This window comes from Thalassophryne amazonica, chromosome 6, assembly GCF_902500255.1.
Source record: "Thalassophryne amazonica chromosome 6, fThaAma1.1, whole genome shotgun sequence".
Classification (NCBI taxonomy): Eukaryota; Metazoa; Chordata; class Actinopteri; order Batrachoidiformes; family Batrachoididae; genus Thalassophryne; species Thalassophryne amazonica.
The window spans coordinates 104,138,669-104,162,021 of NC_047108.1; the positions used below are offsets into that span (position 1 = coordinate 104,138,669).

The following is a 23,353-nucleotide window of genomic DNA, read 5'->3' on the forward strand; positions in this document are numbered from 1 at the left end:
TATTGACCCAAACCACCTTATTAAAATGTAAAGTGATTTCAGTGACCCCACACTCCGGAATCTCTATTTACCAACAGCTCTCTGATAAAAGAAAATCTTTCAGGATTTTATCCACATTTTATTTTTTCCCTAAATGTGAAATCAGCTCTTAAAACCTCACAGTGTGACGATGGGAAACAAACTGAAAACCCATCAGCGCAGATTTTGTTGTAGTGACACTGAAATCATTCTTGTCCTCGTCAAAACTGCATAACAACATATCTGTAGAGATTACAACAAGAGTTCTTGTGTGTGCAGCAGCACATGAAACGTCACAGAAAACACACAGTACAAAGCAGCATGTCAGCAAAATGACATGAAAAGCAACGGAAAAAAAAAAGATTCTGGAATAATTAAACATAATGATGGTGGTCATCATTAAAGTTCACCGTTTTAATGAGCGCCTGCCTCCAAAATCCTCTTTGCACAAGTGTTTTCTGGGAGAAATGACGTCACTGATTTAATTTTATGTCATTTTAAATTGCTTTAAAAAAATCCAAATTCTCTGATTTCCGCTTCTTAAATGTGAGTATTTCCTGGTTTATTTTACTAGTTTCTTTTCACCTCTCTGGCAAGAAACTGAACATCTCAAAACAAAAGAAGACATTTGAAGATATTTTCATCATTTTCTGACATTTTATGGATCTAACATCTAATCGTTTATTGGAGAAAACAATCGTTGGGATGAAAACAAGCCTCAGCTTTAGGGTCAGTTTTATCATTTAATCGTTGTGTTTTATATGGTTGGTGTTTTACTGTCTTTTGTTGAAGCACTCTGAAAGCACGATGTAAAAATTTATCATATTAATAAGTCATAAATAAATGAAAACATTGTTGGATTTCTAAGCACAGTGTACACAGAGATTCATGACATTTAGTGACAGTTGTTCATTCATTTTTGTCATGCTGATAAACTTGTGCCTCAATACATGAATGTGATTGAACTTTAGTGACTTAAACTAATTGTTATAGTTGAAAAAATTAGTTTATTAATCAACTGTCCATCAACAAAGAACAGTAACTCAATTATCTTATTAACAGATTATTTTTTTGAGGTTATTTATCAAGAAAGAAATACCTTTATTTGGTTTTAGCTTCTAAATCACAAAGACTGATGATGCAACAAGCAAAACTTGCATAACTGCATAACTGGTATTTATGCCTCCATGTCAGCCAGTGACATAGCTAGATTTGTGACACCAAAGACTATGCAGAAAAAAAAATATCTTTCTACAAACATAAATCCGGCTATAATAACAGAAAGGACAGAAAAGAAACAATTGGACAGTTTTGGACACTTGCACAAATCTGATCCCTGCACTGCTGCACAACTCGTCCCACTTTTATAGTGGGCGATTTTAACATCCACACAGATGCTGAGAATGACAGCCTCAACACTGCATTTAATCTACTGTTAGACTCGATTGGCTTTGCTCAAAATGTAAATGAGTCCACCCACCACTTTAATCATACCTTAGATCTTGTTCTGACTTATGGTATAGAAATTGAAGACTTAACAGTATTCCCTGAAAACCCCTTCTGTCTGATCATTTCTTAATAACATTTACATTTACTCTGATGGACTACCCAGCAGTGGGGAATAAGTTTCATTACAGTAGAAGTCTTTCAGAAAGTGCTGTAACTAGGTTTAAGGATATGATTCCTTCTTTATGTTCTCCAATGCCATATACCAACACAGGGCAGAGTAGCTACCTAAACTCTGTGAGTGAGATAGATTATCTCGTCAATAGTTTTATATCCTCATTGAGGACAACTTTGGATGCTGTAGCTCCTCTGAAAAAGAGAGCCTTAAATCAGAACTGCCTGACTCCGTGGTATAACTCACAAACTCGCAGCTTAAAGCAGATAACCCGTAAGTTGGAGAGGAAATGGCGTCTCACTAATTTAGAAGATCTTCACTTAGCCTGGAAAAAGAGTCTGTTGCTCTATAAAAAAGCCCTCCGTAAAGCTAGGACATCTTACTACTCATCACTTATTGAAGAAAATAAGAACAACCCCAGGTTTCTTTTCAGCACTGTAGCCAGGCTGACAAAGAGTCAGAGCTCTATTGAGCCGAGTATTCCTTTAACTTTAACTAGTAATGACTTCATGACTTTCTTTGCTAATAAAATTTTAACTATTAGAGAAAAAATTACTCATAACCATCCCAAAGACATACCGTTGTCTTTGGCTGCTTTCAGTGATGCCGGTATTTGGTTAGACTCTTTCTCTCCGATTGTTCTGTCTGAGTTATTTTCATTAGTTACTTCCTCCAAACCATCAACATGTCTATTAGACCCCATTCCTACCAGGCTGCTCAAGGAAGCCCTACCATTAATTAATGCTTCGATCTTAAATATGATCAATCTATCTTTATTAGTTGGCAGCCGCCGCGACGCTCCGCCACAGGAAAAACACCTCTGTTGAAAGCCTTAAGGACAAGTTGGAACATGTCCTGCCTGTTAAACAATTTCTCATATACTCACTCCACTGAAAGCCATCAAAAGCCGCCTGGATTTTACAAATGGTTATCAACACGAAGGTGTTTTTCCTGTGCCGCCGCACCGCGTCGGCTGCGTCCCGACGCGCGGATCCGTCCGCACGTCTTTCATTAAAAACATCTCCTTTAACAGTGGAATATCCGGATAAAATGCTGAAACCGACTTCTTCTGAAACTTCTCTGTTCTCTCACGACGTCCTGGATCAATAGAGCCTGAAATGTGGAGGTTTTCAGCTTGAACAGGCTGACGACGGCGGCTGAGAGCGCTGAGCGACGTCTCGCACCGTGGGAAGTCCTTAAAGCGACAGAATCACCTCAAAATCTCTCATCAGCCGTTAAAATTTTCACTGAAAACCAGCTTAATTTTTCGAACCGTGTCCACTTCGATGTGTCTCACAGGTTTAGAAAAAATTTTGATCAAACAAAGCGCCAGTCTCTCAGCAACTTCTCAGACAAAGGAATTCCGACGAGGGGCTGGACGACTCCTCCCACGAATGACGTCACCGACAGGCGTGGAAAAACTCACGCATGCGCACGAGGGTTCAAGCATGTCTGACGTAAAAACATATGAATGAAATCCATATAGTTTTTGAAAAAAATAAAAAGGACCCTTACTTTATTGACAGCCCTCGTATAATGGGAGGCAGAGCCTTCAGCTTTCAGGCTCCTCTCCTCTGGAACCCAATTCGGATCAGGGAGACAGACACCCTCTCTACTTTTAAGATTAGGCTTAAAACTTTCCTTTTTGCTAAAGCTTATAGTTAGGGCTGGATCAGGTGACCCTGAACCATCCCTTAGTTATGCTGCTATAGACTTAGACTGCTGTGGGGGTTCCCATGATGCACTGAGTGTTTCTTTCTCTTTTTGCTCTGTATGCACCACTCTGTATCATTAGTGATTGATCTCTGCTCCCCTCCACAGCATGTCTTTTTCCTGGTTCTCTCCCTCAGCCCCAACCAGTCCCAGCAGAAGACTGCCCCTCCCTGAGCCTAGTTCTGCTCGAGGTTTCTTCCTGTTAAAAGGGAGTTTTTCCTTCCCACTGTCACCAAGTGCTTGCTCACAGGGGGTCGTTTTGACCGTTGGGGTTTTCCGTAATTATTGTATGGCTTTGCCTTACAATATAAAGCGCCTTGGGGCAACTGTTTGTTGTGATTTGGCGCTATATAAATAAAATTGATTTGACTTGATTTGATTTGACTTTTCCCCACTGGACACCACACTTTGTCCCGCTGGACGCCATGAAATAATCATTTCATAGCTGATGACGGGTTTGCTCCCAGAACATGGCTGATGAAACCATTCTCTAATCGCTCCCAGAATTGCACAGAAATTATCTACAGCTGCAGGTTGTCTCGTGTGCATTGTGCGGTGGAGAACGCATGTCTCAAAGGTAACTCTTTATAATATATTGTAATGGACTGGTAAAACAATTACATTTTCACTCCTTATGAGTTAGATGATGTATCTGTAAAGTTATGTTTATTATAGATGTAACATCTTGTCATAATCTCAATTTCAAGTTCAGATGTGCTGCGCGCAATGAAACGCAGTGTTTTTGAATAGGTTCTGCAATGTCCGCGACTAATACAAGAAATTAATGCATGCCAGAAGTTTTGAACATTTCAAAATTTTCTTTGCACCCTGTCACGCAGCCGCCCACAGTTTATGATGGGTTTACTCACTGGCACGCCAGGTTGCATGCCAGTGCGGGGATCAAATTCATGCAAGTGTCAAGGTGCAGTCAGACAGTCTTTAAATAAATTGTCAAAAACAAACAAACAAAAAAAAAACAACTAACAAACAAAAAAACCCAATAATATCTCTCTTCTGTCTTGTCATGCTATAAGCTTCATTTTATTATCATCTCTTCTTGCCTTAAGGTTTATCACATAGGGGTGCACTCTTGACTTTGCAAGAAAAATGATTTTTGATTTCAGCACCGCCGTGATTTAGACAGCTCCTAACCTGCTGTCTGATGTGATGATGACGTATGTTGACCTGTAGGCTGCAGACTCTTGTGATTCAGAATTGGGGTGTTTCTAGATTCTTCACCTCAGTTTCGAATACAAGGTAACCCCCCCCCCCCCCACCAAAAAAAAAACAGAGCCCATAAAACTTGTGATAAATCCTACAAAAGGTTCAGAAAATTTCTTAAAATTTGAAAATGAGTGAGTCTGCAAAGTTTCCATGAATAACACTTTAACACTTTTAGAAGTACCACATATTCAGCCCTCATATTTTGGGTTCTGATAGGTACAGATGAGTACTGGTGAACCTCCTATTTTGGTCCATGTGGGCATCTTTTAACACATAAAATAAATTAAAACAAACAGGCCAATCAAGCTGCTTGTGAAGCCTCGTTACCAATCAGAGGGTGCTGGTGGCCAACACACACACACACAGACACACAAAAAATTGTCTTTGGCCCAACTGATCACTAACATTCATAAAATTTGGTCCATGTGTTTTTGAGTAATCCTAGTGACAATCAAACAAACAAGCAAGCAGGCACGGATCTAAAGATAACCAATTAGGAGGTGGCGGTTTGGGAGATTTTGCCTTTGTCATTCTAATGATAGTGTTAAATGTGTTTTAAGCTGTTTTAAAACAGACCTGGATTTAAATCAGGTAAGTTTCAGACCAACTCCATTTGACTGTTGCCAAAAACATCTACCTTTTGGAGTACTGTTTTTAAGTCATGTGACAAGAGACTGCAAAGGGATTTTTTTTTTATTTGTTGCCATAGCAATGATTAATTCCATTTTTTAATCAACAGAATAATATCTGATGATAACAGAGTATTCATATATCTTAGGTCCACACATACATGACTATTTTGAAAATGGGGATATTCTGCTTTTAAAAAAACCTGCCCACACAAGCACTGACATGAGAAACAGCATATAATCCTAACCTTATAGTCAAGTTGGCCAGTCAGACGCCTGGAGGGAAAAAAGCCAAATACTCATTTTTCTTTGTCTGCATAAACAGTGAAACTGAGATTTTGGAAATTTTCACAGTGAAAGGGGTTTTACAAAAGCTCAGTTTTCAGTGGTGTAAAATGCAGTTTACACATGGATGAAAGGTCAGAATGCACAGAAAAATGCCCATGTATGAGCTGATTAGGTCTTATGATTGTTGGGTGTGCAGATCCCATATTTGGTTTGATATGAGTCTGGTATCAGCCATGATGTTGGTAACATGCTGTCCTTGAAGAGGTGATGTTTTCTTGATGGGTAGGTAACATTCATCGTGAAAAAACGTGTTCATTAGCAGATTCATTGCTTTAAGTTGGAGAAAAAAACTATATCTGTAACAGCAAATACTGCGGATTTTAGTGTCTGTGTCATATCTGGCATGACGAACTGGTTTAACGTCATCCCTAGTTTGGTTTCCTCGAAATGTCTTAAGTGTCGCGGTAAAAGCATTAGGTAAATGAGTAATAATTAGATTGTACCTTTGTGGTTCTGGTGACTGAGTTAGAGGTTTCCACTTCTGGAGCCCAACACCCTGCAAAATGAAAACGACAATGAGTGTGTAACAAGGACCACAGTACTCGTGAGGATTTCCCCACCATCCTCCACATTTCCTGCACATTTACTCACCAACCCATCCATCGAGTCTGTCAGCCGCACACGTGCGCGCTGCAGTGTGTTTGTATTTTTAAACTGCTAAATCATAACACAACCTAAGTGTTAGAACCAGAAATGCGTGTCTGTCTGCAATGATGACTTCATACAGACACAACACTGCTGCAGATCAGCTCAGGGCTCGGTGGACTCTGACCCACTAGTAGTGAGTGAAGTCACCCCACTGCGAACTCGCCCCAGGTGAAGTCACCCCACTTTTTTCAGTGAAGTCCCCCCACTCCAGCTGTCCATGCTTATTTATTTCTTTATTTTTAAATAATTAAGAATGACTAGTTTAAGGGTCCCTTCACACATAGTGCGAATTTGGTCGATTTGCGCATAAAGTGCCCCTGAAGCAGAAATCGTATGCAAAATGTGTAAAATTGTAGCTGCTTCCAACGCCTCGTACACTTGTTACTATAACTATTTGCGCACACCAGCGGTTGAAAGACAAAGTGTGCGCTGTACGAGCCCATTGAACCCTCTCTCGCGGCAGGTGTTGGCCAAATTCCAAGTGACATACACGAACATTTAACACCGCTCGCATGGCACTTAGAAAATGTGTGGCCATTCATACTATCATCATGAAAACAGTCTGCAGACAATCACTTTCAAGTTGGATGTGAAATTTGTCTAAGTGCCCCCAAGACTGTGGCTTTGCAAACACACTGACAAAATGACACGTTGGTGTGTGCGCTGAACTGACAGGGGGTGTGGCCGATGACAGAAGCAGCCGTGGAGATCTGTGGATCTGGACGTCACGGCTGGACAACATGTACTGTGTTTGGACAGACATGAACTAACTGCCCACTATGACGCGCTGACGTGTGTATGCTTGCTGTCCTCATGTGGACATAAATAAAAACATATATTGCTGTGGTGACAGGCTGCAGCGAGTGAGCACGTGCACGGCGCGTACACTGACAGGCTGATCCCAGGTTGAAATGGACCGTCAGATCAGAACACACAGTGGCGATCTGGCTGTCACACCACCAACGTGAGCTCTGTTCCACATGACCCGGTGTCAATCCTTGGGCGCGATGTCCACAACACACTCGTGTCGGGCAGAACATGAGCTTTTTTTAATAATTAAGAATGACTAGTTTAACATTAGGGACTTGCCAGTGTGATGTATAGAACTGGACAGTGCTCCCTGCTTAGCCCATCAATGAGCTTATTACCTGACAATTACATTCCCCAACCTTAAAACATCATCTCACGAGCAAAACCTGAGTGAGAACAGTGTATTATGCCACTGGTGTGTATAAATAATTTATTACATGAATATATCAGAATTGAAATATATTGGAATAATTGAAATAATATGGGGTGACTTCACCTGGAGTGGGGTGACTTCACCTGGGGCAATTTCGCAGTGGGGTGACTTCACTATGAATCGACCCACCTGAGTTTATAGATCATGCAGACCTCCTTGTTGTAAACTAAGAGTCCAAGTTGGCGCCACAATAACCACATTGACAAATCTCTGCTTGGACTTGTTGCCGGTGTCGCTGCAGTCAAAGGGGGCTTTGTGTGACGCTCTCATGGCCATAAAATGTTGCTTTCTTTATGTCCTAACACTTAGAGAATTATCCCGCACACCTCTCAATGACTGCATTTATTTCCAAATACCCAGAGAAACCAAATGGGGGGTGGCTGCAGCAGGATCCCCCGTCCGTGCACACAATGCACTGTTGTAGCCTTCACTCAAACTGCTGTGGCACCCTCTGCAGAAATCTTTAGACCCACACATGTCTATTCTGCATGAGGACCCAAACTCTGACCAGCCCAACTCCAAAGATTAAAACCACCCAAAATGCAGGACACGTTCAGCACTGGCGAGTGGTGCAAAAAACAGCTTTAGCAGCTGTGTGGTCGTGGCTGAAAAGCCTCTTAGGTACAACTCTCTAAACTTTTTCAGAACAAGAATCCACAGAGTTTGTCTAAAATGCACTGTGAGAACCAAAGAAGAGGATTCATACATTTGAATTATAAAATTCATCCAAATTACTGAACTATCCAATTCAAGTAGATGTATGGCTCATCTGCCTGTGGACAACGGAAAAAACCTACAGATGAATTTGAACAAAAAGAATCCACTGTAGAGTCATAAGCGTGGCTACGTGATGGCACCCGTAGGGCTCCCTACGGTAGATTCTGGATTCAAGAGTCTAGAACAGGGCTGCTCAGTTTGGTGCTCCCCCGAGAGTGTTACAGTCTGAAGCCTTTTCATTTGGTAATTTGCATGTTTAATTCAATAATTTATAAATGTAGCTACTATGAAGTGCATCATTTAATTATGACTCATTATTTGTTACAAGAACAACACAGGCTGATTCATTTGTAATTTACTGGACCAGTGTGCACTGTATAAAATAAAAAATATATCTCATTATATCAAAAACATTTCAGCCCCCCCCCCCCACACACACACACAAAATGGATCCACATTGTAATGTAATTTCATTGTAATGTAATTTCATTGTAATGTAACGTAGTCACGTGTCAGTTTTGCCCCGGGGCCCAACATCCAGTCTTGGCCCTTCAAACTAATGAAATTGGGCAAATTCAAGACCAGTTCTAGATTTATACATTCATACTTTATTTATTTATTAATCATTTATTAATCATTACTTCAAATTTCGACTTACTGATTTTTATTTTATTTTTTTTAAATAAAGGACTGTATAAAAATCCAGTCAAAATGCACTTTAAATTTAAAAATCAAAGACTGTAACAGCAGGTGACACCAAAAATGTGTCTCATATATTTAAAAAATGTTAGTTTTCTAAAGCTGCATTACAGTATTTTTTTGATCTGAATTTAATTCTTAGAAATCTGTCTGAGCATCATTTAAAAACAAAGAGGCTGAAGAGGTTCTACTGATAGTAACTCTAATGAGAGCTGGTTTGTAGAGTGTCTGAGTGCTGCTTTAATTTACCTTTTTAAAGTTTCTGGGCAGAGTTCCTCCGGAATAAGCCAGAGCCCTGTAGCTGTAAACCTCCGAGGCGCGCGTGGGGAAGTCCACGGAGCCGCAGCTGTCTGACTTGGACGAAGGGAAGTAAATGTCGTTGTGCGGACGTGTGGCCCCGCCGTCGGGCCCGCTGGAGTTCACCTTCTTCAGCCTCCTGAACGTCATGCTGAAGACCTTTCAGCAAATTAAACTCTCTTCAGCCCTCCTGAGCGCGGCAGCAGCGGAGCAGACAGACAGATGCTGAGTGGAGCCGCTGCGCAGCGTGGACACAAGTCCAACTTCGAAAACAGTCGGAGGGCGGGACTCCCGGAGCACACGTGAACGCGTCCTGTGACGCTGCGTTCAGTGGCGCCTCGGACGTTTGTCTTTCAAAACTTTGATGTCCTCATGGGGACGACAAGCACACCAAAATTCAGCTTCATTGATTCAGCAGCTACCACAGCTACCTTCGGTCCAGGTGAGCTAGTAAAAATAATAAGCCCCCCCCCCCCCAGGATTAGTCAGCTAAAAATTGCTATTTCTTTTTCAAGAAAGTGTCAAGGGTGGAAGTAATGAAAACTAATTGATGAATGACAAAAATGGATATGAACTTAAAAAACGGAACAGCAAAAACTGATGTGAAATGAAAAGTGGAGTGATAAAAACAGTCTACTATTCATCACAATAAAGAATGAGCATTTATTGTTTACAGTCAGCAGTTTTTGTTACTTCTGTCTGCACTTTTATCATTTCATTTTTTGTTACGTCTGTCTGTCATGATGTTCCAGCAAAAGTTGGTTTAATTTTAGGAAATTAAGTAGTACAGAAGAAAGATAGAGAAATGGCACAAGATATATCATCATTTTATAGCATTAAATATCAAGTTTGCCGACTGCCTGATGAACAACGAACATTAACAGTTAATCATTTGTCAGCCAAGCAACACTGACAAATTAAAATCTTTTGCTTTATCTATCGTTGAAAACAGGATATCTATCTAATTTCAATTTAACCACACTAGTCCCATTGAGATCAAACTCACTTTCACAAGGGAGACCTGGAAAATTCTAACTTTCCAATCCACCTAACCTGCATGTCTTTAGGTGTGGGAGGAAACTGGAGGAAACCCACACAAACACAGGGAGAATGTGCAAACTCCACACAGAAAGAACCAAGGTGGGAACTGATCCCATGACCTTCTTTCTGTTTGGCAACAGTGCAAACCACTAATCCACTGTGCTGCCCATCTATCTATCTATCTATCTAGACCTCTTCAACTTCATCTACATTTCATTTGCAGTAAATCACTTCATATTAATACTATTCAATATTTCTGTGCACAGTTGGTAAAACCATTGCGCTTGTGGTTATGTGCATTTTTTTTGGCAGTATAAAAACAGATTATCATTTTTTTAAAATTTTATTATTGTTATATATTATTTAGATCTTATTTTGTATTTGTTTCGAAGCAAGTCCTGGGAGAAAAGAAAACTTAGTTATGGGAATTTTGAAAGGCATTTTATTTTCTGTTATTTTATAGAATAAATTATTAACTAATGATGGGGGGTGGGTCCGATGTGTTAACTGAAAATGGAAATGAGTAATACTAAAGGCCCCCTGACACTTGCATGACTTTGATGCACGTACTTGCACGCACTGTGTCGTGCAGGAGAGTCATTAACGGGTGCAGACTGAACGTGAGAGGGGCACCGGGGCGTGCAATTGCAAAAAGAGAATTTTGAAATGTTCAAAACATCTTTCACGCATAAATGTCTTGTAACATTGCGCGACTGACTCGCCAACACTATGTACAGCTCGTCAAGTCGAGTAAGAAGTGAACAGTGCGAGTCGTTGCGTCAGTGCACCGCATCAGAGCGCAGCTTGTCTGAAGGATTATAATGAGATATTAAATCTGTCACAAACGTACTTTTACAGCTCCTCACAAGAAGGAAAGAACATGCAACTGTTTTACCAAGCCATGACAATGTAAACATGACAAATAATTACCTTTTTAGATGGCTCCAAATACATTCTCTAGCTCGTTCAGCAAGTGCGCGAATACAGCTGCTGCTGGAGCGCTTCTCTGTGATTCAGGAAGTGATTAGAGCCATTTTCAAGAACCAAGTCACAGTGAAAATGATTAATCTGCTACAAAATAATTATTTCATATACGCAGTGCACAGCGAACAGCGTACAGTATACAGCGTACAGCGCGTGGCAGCCAGTGGAACAAAGCACGGTGTCCAGGTGGGATTGTCATGACGACGTGTGTGCAAGCACGCGGATCAAAGTCGTGCAAGTGTCAGGGGTCCTTAACTGGCCTTGACTACTGTGTTGTGGAAATTACTCAAGGGGCACAATATTAATTCATAGATAAAACTAGAAGCACTCAGAGAGTGCAAACCTCCGCCAAGGCCATGGGGTCACTGACGCCATAACATCTACACGCCGTGGAATCATTGAACCTAAAAAAGTCTAACAATGATGTTTGCTCAGTAGTAAAAAAAAGTATCATCTGCTGTGACTGGATAGCATGTATCCTTAGCGCTTGGCATCACAGTTTATTGCAACTTGCACCTTTCCCAGAAGCTACTGTCATCTGAGCACTGATATTGATATTGCATGTGCTTATAGACAAAAAACAAATATATGAATTTTTTAACATTTATGAAACACTTCTCTAAACAAGGCCATAGGGTCACTGACCCTAAAGAGATTCCCTCTTTGGCACAGTGATCTATTCAACAATTCAGTGTTACAACCAAAACTATGATACACTTTTCTTTCCTTTATATTTGACATCCTTGACCATGAAAACATGCCACTACAACTTGGAATCACTTTTATGTCTTTATTAGTTCAAAAGTTATTGTATAAAAACGATTTTTCAGTAATGGCGGTTTTCTTCTGGATCTAGCTCCATAACATTTGAAGCTACATCAAATCTGATGACACCTTACTGAATCAGTACAGATTCAGCTACAATTTGGTGTTAGTTGTGCATCTCTAGCTTCATTTGTCACCTCACACTGACACATTTTCTATTTTCCCTATATTTTTGCATATTCTGGATCACCAGATCCGAATCCGGATCCGATCATCACCAAACTTTGTTGTTTGATAGAACATTTGACTATGTTACACCCTAATTTTTTTCAAGCCTTTCTGCCTTGTTTTTGTGGAGTTAGAAACTAGAATGTCAAAATTCCCCCTATCCCGCAATGGTGAAGAATCCTTTAAAAAATTCCTGAAAATTTAATCACTTGTTCCTCTTGTCATTTCCAACCACTCCACAAAATTTCATCAAAATCCATTCAAAACTTTTTGAGTTATCCTGCAGACAGACAGACAAAAAATTTCTTTTTGTCTCGATCTCTAAAATTGTATATAATAATCATTAGATTATTAATATATAAACAAAAATAAATTTAAGAAATATTACAATTTGAAAACAAATGCACCCAAACGTGATGACAGCTGCAACTGCTTAATGCTAACTTTTAACACTGAAAATGCCATAGACATGCTAACGCGTTAGCATTGGGATCCAGATTGTGATCCGGATCACCACTAAAATTTAATCACTTGTTCCTCTTGTCATTTCCAACCACTCCACAAAATGTCATCAAAATCCGTTCAGAACGTTATCCTGCTGACAGACAGACAGACAAACAAACAAACAAACGGGACCGAAAACATAACCTCCTTGGCGGAGGTAATGATATGTAACTGTATGAGTTCATCAGCCCATATATTAGTTATTTTTAAATAAACACTTGATTTAAATGGATTCTATAAATTTGAAGTTTAGGACATGTTTGGTAAATAGTAAATGGACTGCATTTATAGGGCACTTTTCCATCTGCATCAGACGCTCAAAGCACTTTACAATAATGCCTCACATTCACCCCGATGTGAGGATGCTGCCATACAAGGTACTCACTACACACCGGCAGCAACTAGGGGATTAAGGACCTTGCCCAAGGGCCCTTAGTGACTTTTAGGTCAGGCTGGGATTTGAACCGAGGATCCTCTGGTCTAAAGCCCAACACTTTATCCTCTAGATCAGGGGTGGGCAACTTGTTCCATAACGAGTCAAGAGGGTGCAGGTTTTCTTTGCAGCCACTGACTCCACCAGGTGATTTCACTGATTAACTGATTCCATCTGCTCAAAGTGATATTAATCAGTGAAATCATCTGGTGGAGTCAGTGGCTGCAAAGAAAACCTGCACCCTCTTGGCTCGTTATGGAACAAGTTGCCCACCACTGATCTACACTATGTCTTCCATTTATTGTAGATCAAACATGTAAGATCTTACAAATGAGGGCAAATAATTAATTTTCAGAATTACAGATAAAATCTTGGCCAACAATCGTATAAAAAAATAGTGAAGTCTAAAACCTGGAACTTGGAAGTCTAAAACCAATTTAATGTCATATCTGTGCACTAACAATTGAATAGCGCCCCCTGGTGATGGATAGCACACAATCAGTAAAGCATGACTTGGATTTTGTTTCCATATAAAGACAAAAAATGAGCATAAACACTGAAGTCCAGAAAATTTATTAAAATCTCAATAATATCTGTTGTTTTAAGCATTAGCACAACATCCTGCAGTTATATTGAAAATATATGGCTGATAAAGTAATTAAATAAGAACTACATATTCTTAAAATTTAAACCAAACATATCAACCAACTCATCACAATTAAGTTAGACGTCAACAACATATCTGAGCTTTCTACAGCAAACGAGCGCAGGAAAAGATCTGCACTCACACACAGGAACAGCTAATTAGGCCGACTGCTGCAGACGATCAACACGCAGCCCTTTTGGCAATGACTGTGGTATTACTGTTCCCAAAACTTTTTCAAGTATACTCTGAAATGTATGGAAAAAAGTAAATTAATTCCAACCACAAACTGAACTGTAAACTCATCTCTGTAATTAACAAACTATACTGTGTATCTGCAGTTTTAAATTTCACAGCATTTCTTAAACTTTACAGCCACAAAACAAGCAAAAGTACACAGCCTATATATTCAAAGTGCGTATCTACACAGTGCTCCGCTCGTCTTCTACCTAAGCCACGGCCAAACAGAACTTTTTAAAGGCACATAAAACGGAATATACTTCTTTTAGCGTGATAGTCGCTGTTATTTAGAGCAGCAATTCCATGAAATCAAATGAAGCACTGACACACAACCAGAAGTGCAGATTTAAGAGAAACGTGTAAGACATTTCAGCCATTGAAGTATCAGACTAGGACATTCCAGCCTAGGATGTTCCGGCATAGCACCTTTCAGCCAAAAACAAACAAACAAAAAAAAAAAACAATAACGTGGACATTTCAGCTCAAAATGACGTTTCACACCTTAAGCCAAACCCTTATCCTAAAGGGGCATTTATACAGGCATGCCTTTGCTTCACGACACATCACGACATGTGTCGTGATGTGTCGTGCTGGAGAGTAAACTAATCTTTAACGGATGCAGACAGGACGGCAGAGGGGCGCCGGTGCATGCTATTGCGCACAGAGAATTTTGAAATGTTCAAAAAATCTTTCACGCACAAATGTCATGCTATGTGGCGCGATCTGATCTCTAACATGCCGTGCAGCTCGTCAAGTGGAGTAAACAAGAAGTGACCAGAGGGAGTGGTGACGTCAGCGGATCGTATCAGAGCGAAGCTCATCTGAACGATTATAACAAGAAGTTAAATCTGTAATAAACATACTTTAACAGCTGCACACAAGAAGGAAAAAACACACAACTGTTTTATCAAGCTATGACAATGTAAACAAGACAAATAATTACCTTTTCAGAGGCTCAAAATGCTTTCTGCAGCTTGTTAGGGGCGCGCATGCGTGCGAACAGCTCCGGCTGCAGCCTCCTCTGTGATTCACGAAGTGATTAGAGCCATTTTCAACGGCCAATTTGCAGAAAAAAATGATTAATCCACCATGAAATAATTCTTTTATATCCGCAGCGTCCAGCGCAGAGCACATGGCAGTCGGTAGAACAAAGAACAGTGTCCAACTGTGAACACAGCGGGTGGGATCGTTACGACACAGTTCGTGCTTTGCATGAGTCTCAGGCATGCTTGTGTCAGTGCACCTTAACCGCAGCCCTTGCCCGACCCAATTGCCCTAACAATTACCCTTAAGGTGCCCTGACACTTGGACGACTTTGATCTATGCACTTGCATTATGATGATCCCACCCAGCTGGAGGCTGTGCTTTGTTTCACTGGCTGCCACGCGCTGTGCGCTGGACGCTGCATCTGTAAAATAATTATTTAGAAGGAGATTAATCATTTTTTCTTCGAGTTGGCTGTTGAAACGGCTCGAATCGCTTCCTGAATCACAGAGGACTGCTCCAGCTGCAGCTTTTCCCGCGCGCTGAACGAGGAGGAGAATGCATTTGGAGCTGTCTAAAAAGGTAATTCTTTGTCATGTTTACATTGTCATGGCTTGGTAAAACAGTTGTATGTTCTTTCCTTCTGGTGCAGATGTAAAAGTATGTCTGTGATAGATTTAAACCGTTATAATCGTTCAGACGAGCTGTACTGTGATGCTGTGATACTGTGCGCTGACGCAACCACTCACACTGTTAACTTCTCTACTCGACTTCTCTGCACGTAGTGTTGGGGAGTAGATCGCGCAACGTTCACTACCACTTCATGTTTGTTGCACATTTATGCGTGAAAGATTTTTTGAACATTTCAAAATTCTCTTCACACAATTGCACGCGCCGGCGCCCCTCTCACATTCAGTCTACACCCGTTAATGACGAGTTTACTCTCCTGCGTGCAAGTGTGTGCATCAAAGTCGTGCAAGTGTCAGGGTGCCTTTACTCTTAATCTTTGTTTTATTAGTAATGCAAATGTAGTTTAACTTACATGTATAATGTAAAAGAAATGTTGCTTGGATTTTTAGTGTATTTTAATGTGTAACTCTGATAGAACACAAATATTTATGAGCGTGTATGAGCACTACGCTGAAATGTCCTAGGCCAAAACATCCATCCAGAAACACTGATTAAATTTGGTCAAAGTAACTTTTTGCCACAATGCAAACATATTGTCTTAAGGCTTTAATATATATTTACAGTTTGTGTTCACACACTGCCATGCTTCAGTTACACAGTTGCAAACCTGCTGCTAAATCTGTTATGATGTGATTATTCTACAACACCCATTCAATCTGATTTTATATTTATATCATATATATAAGTGTCAGTCTTAGATCGTATATATACATTAAACAAGTGCCTGTAACTGCTGCTGACGAGCAGCTGCTTTATTTGTAGTTGAAAAAGCCAGAAGACTTGGCCTGAGGTGCCATCAACATACTGGCCTGATTCTTGTGCGTAATGTGAATCTGAAAGGAAAAACACAACATGCAAAATAACATCATAATGACACTGAAATGCAGCCGTTTAAGAAGGTTTACTGTGTAATTTGCAGTCTGCAGTGTTTACCGTGCAGGGTGGCTGCATCCACGGCTCGCCGTCTATTTGCATTGGTAAGGCTTTCCTTGTCCTGAGCAGAGCAGTGGAAGAAAGGAGAAGGTGGGAAACAAAATGCATCAGGTAACGACTGGAAGAGCTACGATGAAAAAGTAAAGCCAGTGTGCAATTACCATGGAAAGAAAGTACTTGGGATCACAGTGCAACATGAGCACTGTGATTACCACAACAGAGAGGTTGATGAGTGTGACCATGTGTGCAGATGTTCCTCACCTGATGGTGATCTGAGATGTTTTCGCAAGCCTCACAGCACTCTTCAGGCCGGTGTATATCTGACCCATCTCTATGGCACCTTCAAGCCCGACCACCTCCATCCGACGGTCACTGAGATCTGATTGGAAACCACAAACACGTGGCACACTGAGAAAAACCCAAAACATAACTTCTACATTAACCCTAAACAGAATTAAAATTGCTGAAATATACAGCATTGTGCATCAACTTGAAAATTTATTGCACCATCACATCCCACATTTTGTTCAAATCCATTTGATTAAGTCTGATGTGTTTATAAAAGCATTTGACATTTGTCTGATTCTACTGAATATTTTAAGTCTAAACTTAAAACTCACTTTTTTCCTGTTATATGCAATTAATTATAATTGTTTCTATTTAATTTAATTTCAGGTTTTATACATGCTGACATTGTTATTTAGGTGAATGTTTTAATTTGTTCTTTTTGCAGGTTTGTTTGCTTAATTGATTTTTGTGTTCCACAACAAAATTATAATCCAAATTGTGGCACTATACAGCATATAAATAAAGTTATTATTATTATTATTATTAAAGGTCCATTACTAATCTGATTCTTGGAATTAATCCCACATTCTTATAAATTATTAGAACTGATCAATCACAGATCATAACATGATTAATATTTTTTAAATAGAAAAATCAGGACAAACCTATATCTGTTTGACAAATGCAAACAATTTTCTTGAACCAGGCAAATCTTTGTAACTGCGCATGACCTGTTTTGTTACAAGCTGCTGCCCAAGCAGATATTCAACTATGATGCTTTAAATTCGACTAAATTCATCTCTGCAATGGAACAATGTTGTTATTGTGTCACTGTCAGTCAGTGGGTTTGCAAAATTTCTGTAACTGTAAAAATGACTCCATAGTCAGTTTTATAATTTTGGGTTCTGATAGATGCAGGTGAGGAACAGTGAACATCCTATTTTGGGCCAAGTTGGCGTAATAATTTGCAGTTATTCTTTTATATATTAGTCTATAAAGGAATGCTGGCACAGTGGGACATGGACATGTCTGGGCTTGTTCCAGCAGGCATGTGATTCATGAAACCTTGTTGTTAATCCCACGTACCTGGTGGCCACTGTTGCTTGTGTTCAACTGATCAAATGAAAGCTCTCTGGGGTCAGTGATTACTGACATCTGAATACTGTGGCAAATTTATTTTGCCCCCCACCATGGTAACATGTCAGTTTACGACATTGTTCCATTAATGCCTATGAAAAGTTTTATATTGCTAAACATGTGACACAATATTAAGACTGTACAAACAGTGACTCCTGGGATGTGGTGGAATGGCCACAAAAATCACACACAGCAGATGGGACCATCAGGCAGAATGTACACATAATTATTTATTTATTTGCTTGTTTGTTTTTGGTGATGGGGGGCATCATGGCCCATTGTGTAATCCTGTGTAACTGAGGTCGAGAACAAAATACCTTGGGAGGTGACCTTCAGGATTTCTGGGTCAACGATCACTTCAGGCTCTTCTTGACCCACAAGCCCCCGAACATCCCCTTTTTTGGTGTCACCCCACAGGTTGGAGCCACCGTGCATACTGGGAATGTTTAGGAGGGCGATCCCCTCTAGAGACAGTCCGCTTAAATCCAGAGGCGTGCCACAGCACTGGAGGAAGTTCAAGAGGTGGAACACTACATCAGTGTTTATCGATAATGCAATAAACATCAATATAACCATCAATTACTGTGAAAATTCAGTCATAATTATAATTATTAATCAAGGAAAAACATCCAACTTTCGTTTGTTTATATACAATAACAAAGTAGGTTCTGAGGCAAAACAAGAAAGCAGGTGATTGCATTTTGGGATCTGTGGGAACACAACAAGTATTCTTCCTGTTTTCTGACAGTCTGTCATTAACAGATTAATCATCAAAGTACCATAATCCACAGATTAATCAATAATGAAAATTACTGTTGGTGGCAGCTTTTGTGTACTGCCGCCTGTGGAAACAGCTCTGCCACCACAGGAAACGGGCACTCCAACACTTTATTTGTAATTAGTGCTGACGCGAGCCTCACCTCGATTGTTAGACTTTCATTCAGTTTCTTGCAGGAAGCAGAGATGGTTTCTGAAGTGGCAAATTCAAAATACCACAGCTTGTTCTTCATTCTGGACACACAAAACATTATTAACACTTCATTATTTACACAGAATACACACACACACACACACACAATGTTAGCTGTGATAACGCAAGACTATTAAACCACTAAAAAAATCTAGCTAAAGCTATTGCTAAGCGCTAACTTTTAGTATATGAATTTATTTTTGGGTTTGGTTTTGGGCTCTAACATCTTGAAAACCAAACCTACAGAGTTGAAATTTGAATATGTTGGAGCTGAAACACAGACGCTGCCAAAAACGTTTTGCATGCCAACATCAGATGATAAATATTTCAATGAACAAATGAAACAAAACAGTAGTTTACATTCAACATACAGTTTCTTCACCGTACAGAAAGTTTTAAATGAAGAGAAATATTAAGAAATACAAATAATTAACACTCTGACTTGCCCTCCCGCTTGTTGCCTTCATGGAATGTGTCAGTTAATTGGATTAGTGTAGGGGAAGCCGGGCACAGTGCATCAGAAATGTTGTTTTGTGGCAGCATAAACACATTGTGCATAGGTTGAGGTCATTCTATTGTGGATTTAATACAGCAAGTTACTGTTACAAGACTGTGTTATTTATGTCTCCCCAAGTGTAATTTACAGGTGTTTAAAATCTATTTTTAAAAGTTTTGATTCACTGTGCCCCATGTCTGGGGCACATTGAATCAGTGTCGAAGGCACAGTGAATCAACTTAGAATATAATGAAAAAACACGTTTATAAAGATTTCTTCAAAATTATTAAATATATGCTGATGCATATACAAACTATAATCTAGCAAACCAGCTATGTAATGTGTGATTGTCTTATTTAGTGATATGAGTCCTTTAGAAACTACTATAAATACAACTGTCATAATTTATGTTCAAACATGAATATATACACAAATTATAGAAATAATTCATGAAAACATAAGTGTATAAGCTTCAACAAGTAATATTTGTCATCCACGTGATACTGGGGCTTAGTAAATCACTTTCTAGACTGATTCACTGTGCATGTGACACACGAGTCATGTTATCAAACAGCTGATAGTCTGGGGAAGACATAACACATGCTCATCAGTTGGACGGTTGTAGTCTTCTAACTAATAACAATTTTTGGGCCACCTTTCCTCTGTTGTGAGAAATAAATACAAAGACACTGGCATCCACAAAATTTACTTTTGATAGGAAAAAACTGACTTCACTTGATACTTAGTTTTACCCTTAATGTATCCAAAAAATAAAACACTAATTTATAAGGGGGATGTGTTTATGCATAAAAATATGACATATCTGCTGCAAATATACAGGGTGGGCCAATAAAATGTTACCACTTTTGATTGTACACAAGTTTTTGAAATGAGAACTTATTCAACAATTTTATTTACAGACTTGTAACAGAAGCTGTTATGTGCCGACGCGGGTCAGAGAACTGAACCAGCATCTGACAATGGCCCAGCGCTAAATAACCAGAAAGCGGTTCCAAGAAACAAATTTATTCCCCCTCATGTGCAATAATTCGTGTATAACATAAATATTCAGCTGTCTTGGCAAGGTGAAGGACGGCGCGCTCTCCAGCGCCCAAATGGATCAAAGCCCGGCACTTCTGGACTCAGATTCACCGCCAAACACCCCCCCAGGTGGATACGACAAACTGACTCTGTGAAGGACGGAAAAGGTGAGGTAAGTCAACAGAGCTACAACAAATATCCTTCAGAGGCACACACTATCAGCAACACATTCAGGTCTGAATTTAAGCTTTATGTACATGAGCAGCTTCTCACAACAGGTGGAGGATCATCAATCCGTATGCCACGGCAGTGAGAAGCAAACTGCACAGTTCTCATCAATGTTCAAATATACTTCGTAACAAAACGCCAAATTACTATTAACGATTATTCAGACGATAATCACCTCTGATGTGTGCTGACAGCATGTGTCCCTCACCCGTCCTCCTTCACAGGCACAATGTGTCAAACCCTGGCGCGGTCCTCAGCGTCTCACAACCGAACGTCACAAGGTCGAGTTCCCGGCAATTCTGCTCAAATCACTCATGGCTTAAATGCAGAACGCCATCTCATTATCTGCTTCAGCTGAGAGTCTTTAAGTCTGCACGTGAGCATCATCCACAGGTGCTGCAAGTTGTTAGGCCTGCACGTGAACATCCTCCACAGGTGCAGCCAATAGTTCTGATGAGGGTGAAGGACTCTTCTGCCAGCACCTTCTCCACAGAAAAAAACAGTTTGCATACCACCTGGAGAGCAAAGAAAAGAAAACAGCACCAAAATGTCCAGCCAAACCCCCCAACACACAACAGAAGCATCAAATTAACATTTGATACCAAAGGTTTCCCACATTGTCTCTTGTTTTCTGCACAGTTCAATAATTGATGACATGTTCAATTCACGCTCCTCTTCTTTGGATTACAGCTGCAACACGCACATTGAAGTTTGTGATGACATTGCCACACATCTCAAGAGGGATTCTCCGAATTTCTTTTTCATCCCTCTTGAGATGTGTGGCAATGTCATCACAAACTTCAATGTGCGTGTTGCAGCTGTAATCCAAAGAAGAGAAGAAGAAGAAGCATGGATTGAACATGTCATCAATTACTGAACTGTGCAGAAAACAAGAGACAATGTGGGAAACCTTTGGTATCAAATGTTAATTTGATGCTTCTGTTACAAGTCTGTAAATAAAATTGTTGAGTAAGTTCTCATTTCAAAAACCTGTGTACGATCAAAAAGTGGTAACATTTTATTGGCCCACAGCGTATATGTAGTTTTGCAGATAATTGGCCCACTGTGTACATGTAGTTTTTCAGATAATTGGCCCACCGTGTACATGTAGTTTTGCAGATAACTGGCCCACCCTGTATATGTAGTTTTTCAGATAATTGGCCCACCGTGTACATGTAGTTTTGCAGATAATTGGCCCACCGTGTACATGTAGTTTTTCAGATAATTGGCCCATCGTGTATATGTAGTTTTGCAGATAATTGGCCCACCGTGTACATGTAGTTTTTCAGATAATTGGCCCACCGTGTACATGTAGTTTTGCAGATAACTGGCCCACCGTGTACATGTAGTTTTGCAGATAATTGGCCCACAGTGTGCCTCCCTCTGGTGCCTGTCGCGGCGGCAATCCCCGAACCCGGTGGTGGACACCGGAAGTAAGGGATGCCGTCAAGCTGAAGAAGGAGTCCTACTTATCTTTGTTGGTAGGTGGGACCCCAGAGGCAGCTGACAGGTACCGGCAGGCCAAGCGTGCCACAGCCTGTGCGGTCGCAGAGGCAAAAACTCGGGTCTGGGAGGAGTTCGGGGAGGCTATGGAGGAGGACTGTCGGTCGGCCTCGAAGAGATTCTGGCAAACCGTCCGACGCCTCAGGAGGCGGAAACAGCTCTCCACCGGCACTGTTTATGGTGCGGGTGGGGAGCTGTTGACCCTGACTGGGGATGTTGTTGAGCGGTGGAAGGAGTACTTTGAGGATCTCCTCAATCCCATCGTCACGTCTTCCGAAGAGGAAGCAGAGACTGGGGACCCAGAGGCGGACTCAACCATTACCCAGGCAGAAATCACAGAGGTGGTTAGAAAGCTCCTCGGTGGCAAGGCTCCTGGGGTGGATGAAGTCCGTCCTGAGTACCTTAAGTCTCTGGATGTTGTGGGACTGTCTTGGCTGACACTCCTCTGCAACATCGCGTGGCGATCGGGGACAGTGCCTCTGGATTGGCAGACCGGGGTGGTGGTCCCTCTGTTTAAGAAGGGGGACCGGAGGGTGTGTTCCAACTATAGGGGGATCACACTCCTCAGCCTCCCCGGTAAGGTCTATTCCAGAGTACTGGAGAGGAGAATTCGACCGATGGTCAAACCTCGGATTCAGGAGGAGCAGCAGGAGGTTTTCGTCCTGGTCGCAGCACACTGGACCAGCTCTACACGCTCCATCGGGTGCTCGAGGGTTCATGGGAGTTCGCCCAACCAGTCCACATGTGTTTTGTGGATTTGGAGAAGGCGTTCGACTGTGTCCCTCGGGGCACCCTGTGGGGAGCGCTCCGGGAGTACGGGGTCCGGGGTCCTTTGCTAAGGGCTATCCGGTCCCTGTACGACCGCAGCAGGAGCTTGGTTCGCATTGCCGGTAGTAAGTCAAACCTGTTTCCAGTGCACGCTGGCCTCCGCCAGGGCTGCCCTTTTTCACCGGTTCTGTTCATTATTTTTATGGACAGAATTTCTAGGTGCAGCCAGGGTGTAGAGGGGGTCTGGTTTGGGAACCACAAAATCTCGTCTCTGCTGTTTGCGGACGATGTGGTTCTGTTGGCTTTGTCAAATCAGGACC

At 40.9% G+C, this 23,353-nt stretch overlaps 2 protein-coding genes across 2 annotated transcripts in view; both read right to left on the bottom strand.

Annotated features, from left to right (window-relative positions):
* The window catches only part of tamalin (trafficking regulator and scaffold protein tamalin), a 29,778-nt gene extending 20,355 nt beyond the window's left edge, over window positions 1-9,423 (bottom strand). Inside the window, exons 1-2 of the mRNA XM_034173072.1 lie at window positions 9,110-9,423; window positions 5,997-6,049 (exon numbers count right to left, since the gene is read on the bottom strand). Coding sequence (XP_034028963.1) covers window positions 5,997-6,049; window positions 9,110-9,307 — 251 coding nt within the window. The 5' untranslated portion in view covers window positions 9,308-9,423. The remainder of the gene's footprint in view (window positions 1-5,996; window positions 6,050-9,109) is intronic.
* A 6,826-nt stretch (window positions 9,424-16,249) lies between these two features.
* dgkaa (diacylglycerol kinase, alpha a) overlaps window positions 16,250-23,353 on the bottom strand; it is a 79,033-nt gene continuing 71,929 nt past the window's right edge. The window contains exons 20-24 of the mRNA XM_034173073.1: window positions 18,948-19,038; window positions 18,345-18,531; window positions 16,864-16,981; window positions 16,603-16,663; window positions 16,250-16,502 (exon numbers count right to left, since the gene is read on the bottom strand). Coding sequence (XP_034028964.1) covers window positions 16,422-16,502; window positions 16,603-16,663; window positions 16,864-16,981; window positions 18,345-18,531; window positions 18,948-19,038 — 538 coding nt within the window. The 3' untranslated portion in view covers window positions 16,250-16,421. The remainder of the gene's footprint in view (window positions 16,503-16,602; window positions 16,664-16,863; window positions 16,982-18,344; window positions 18,532-18,947; window positions 19,039-23,353) is intronic.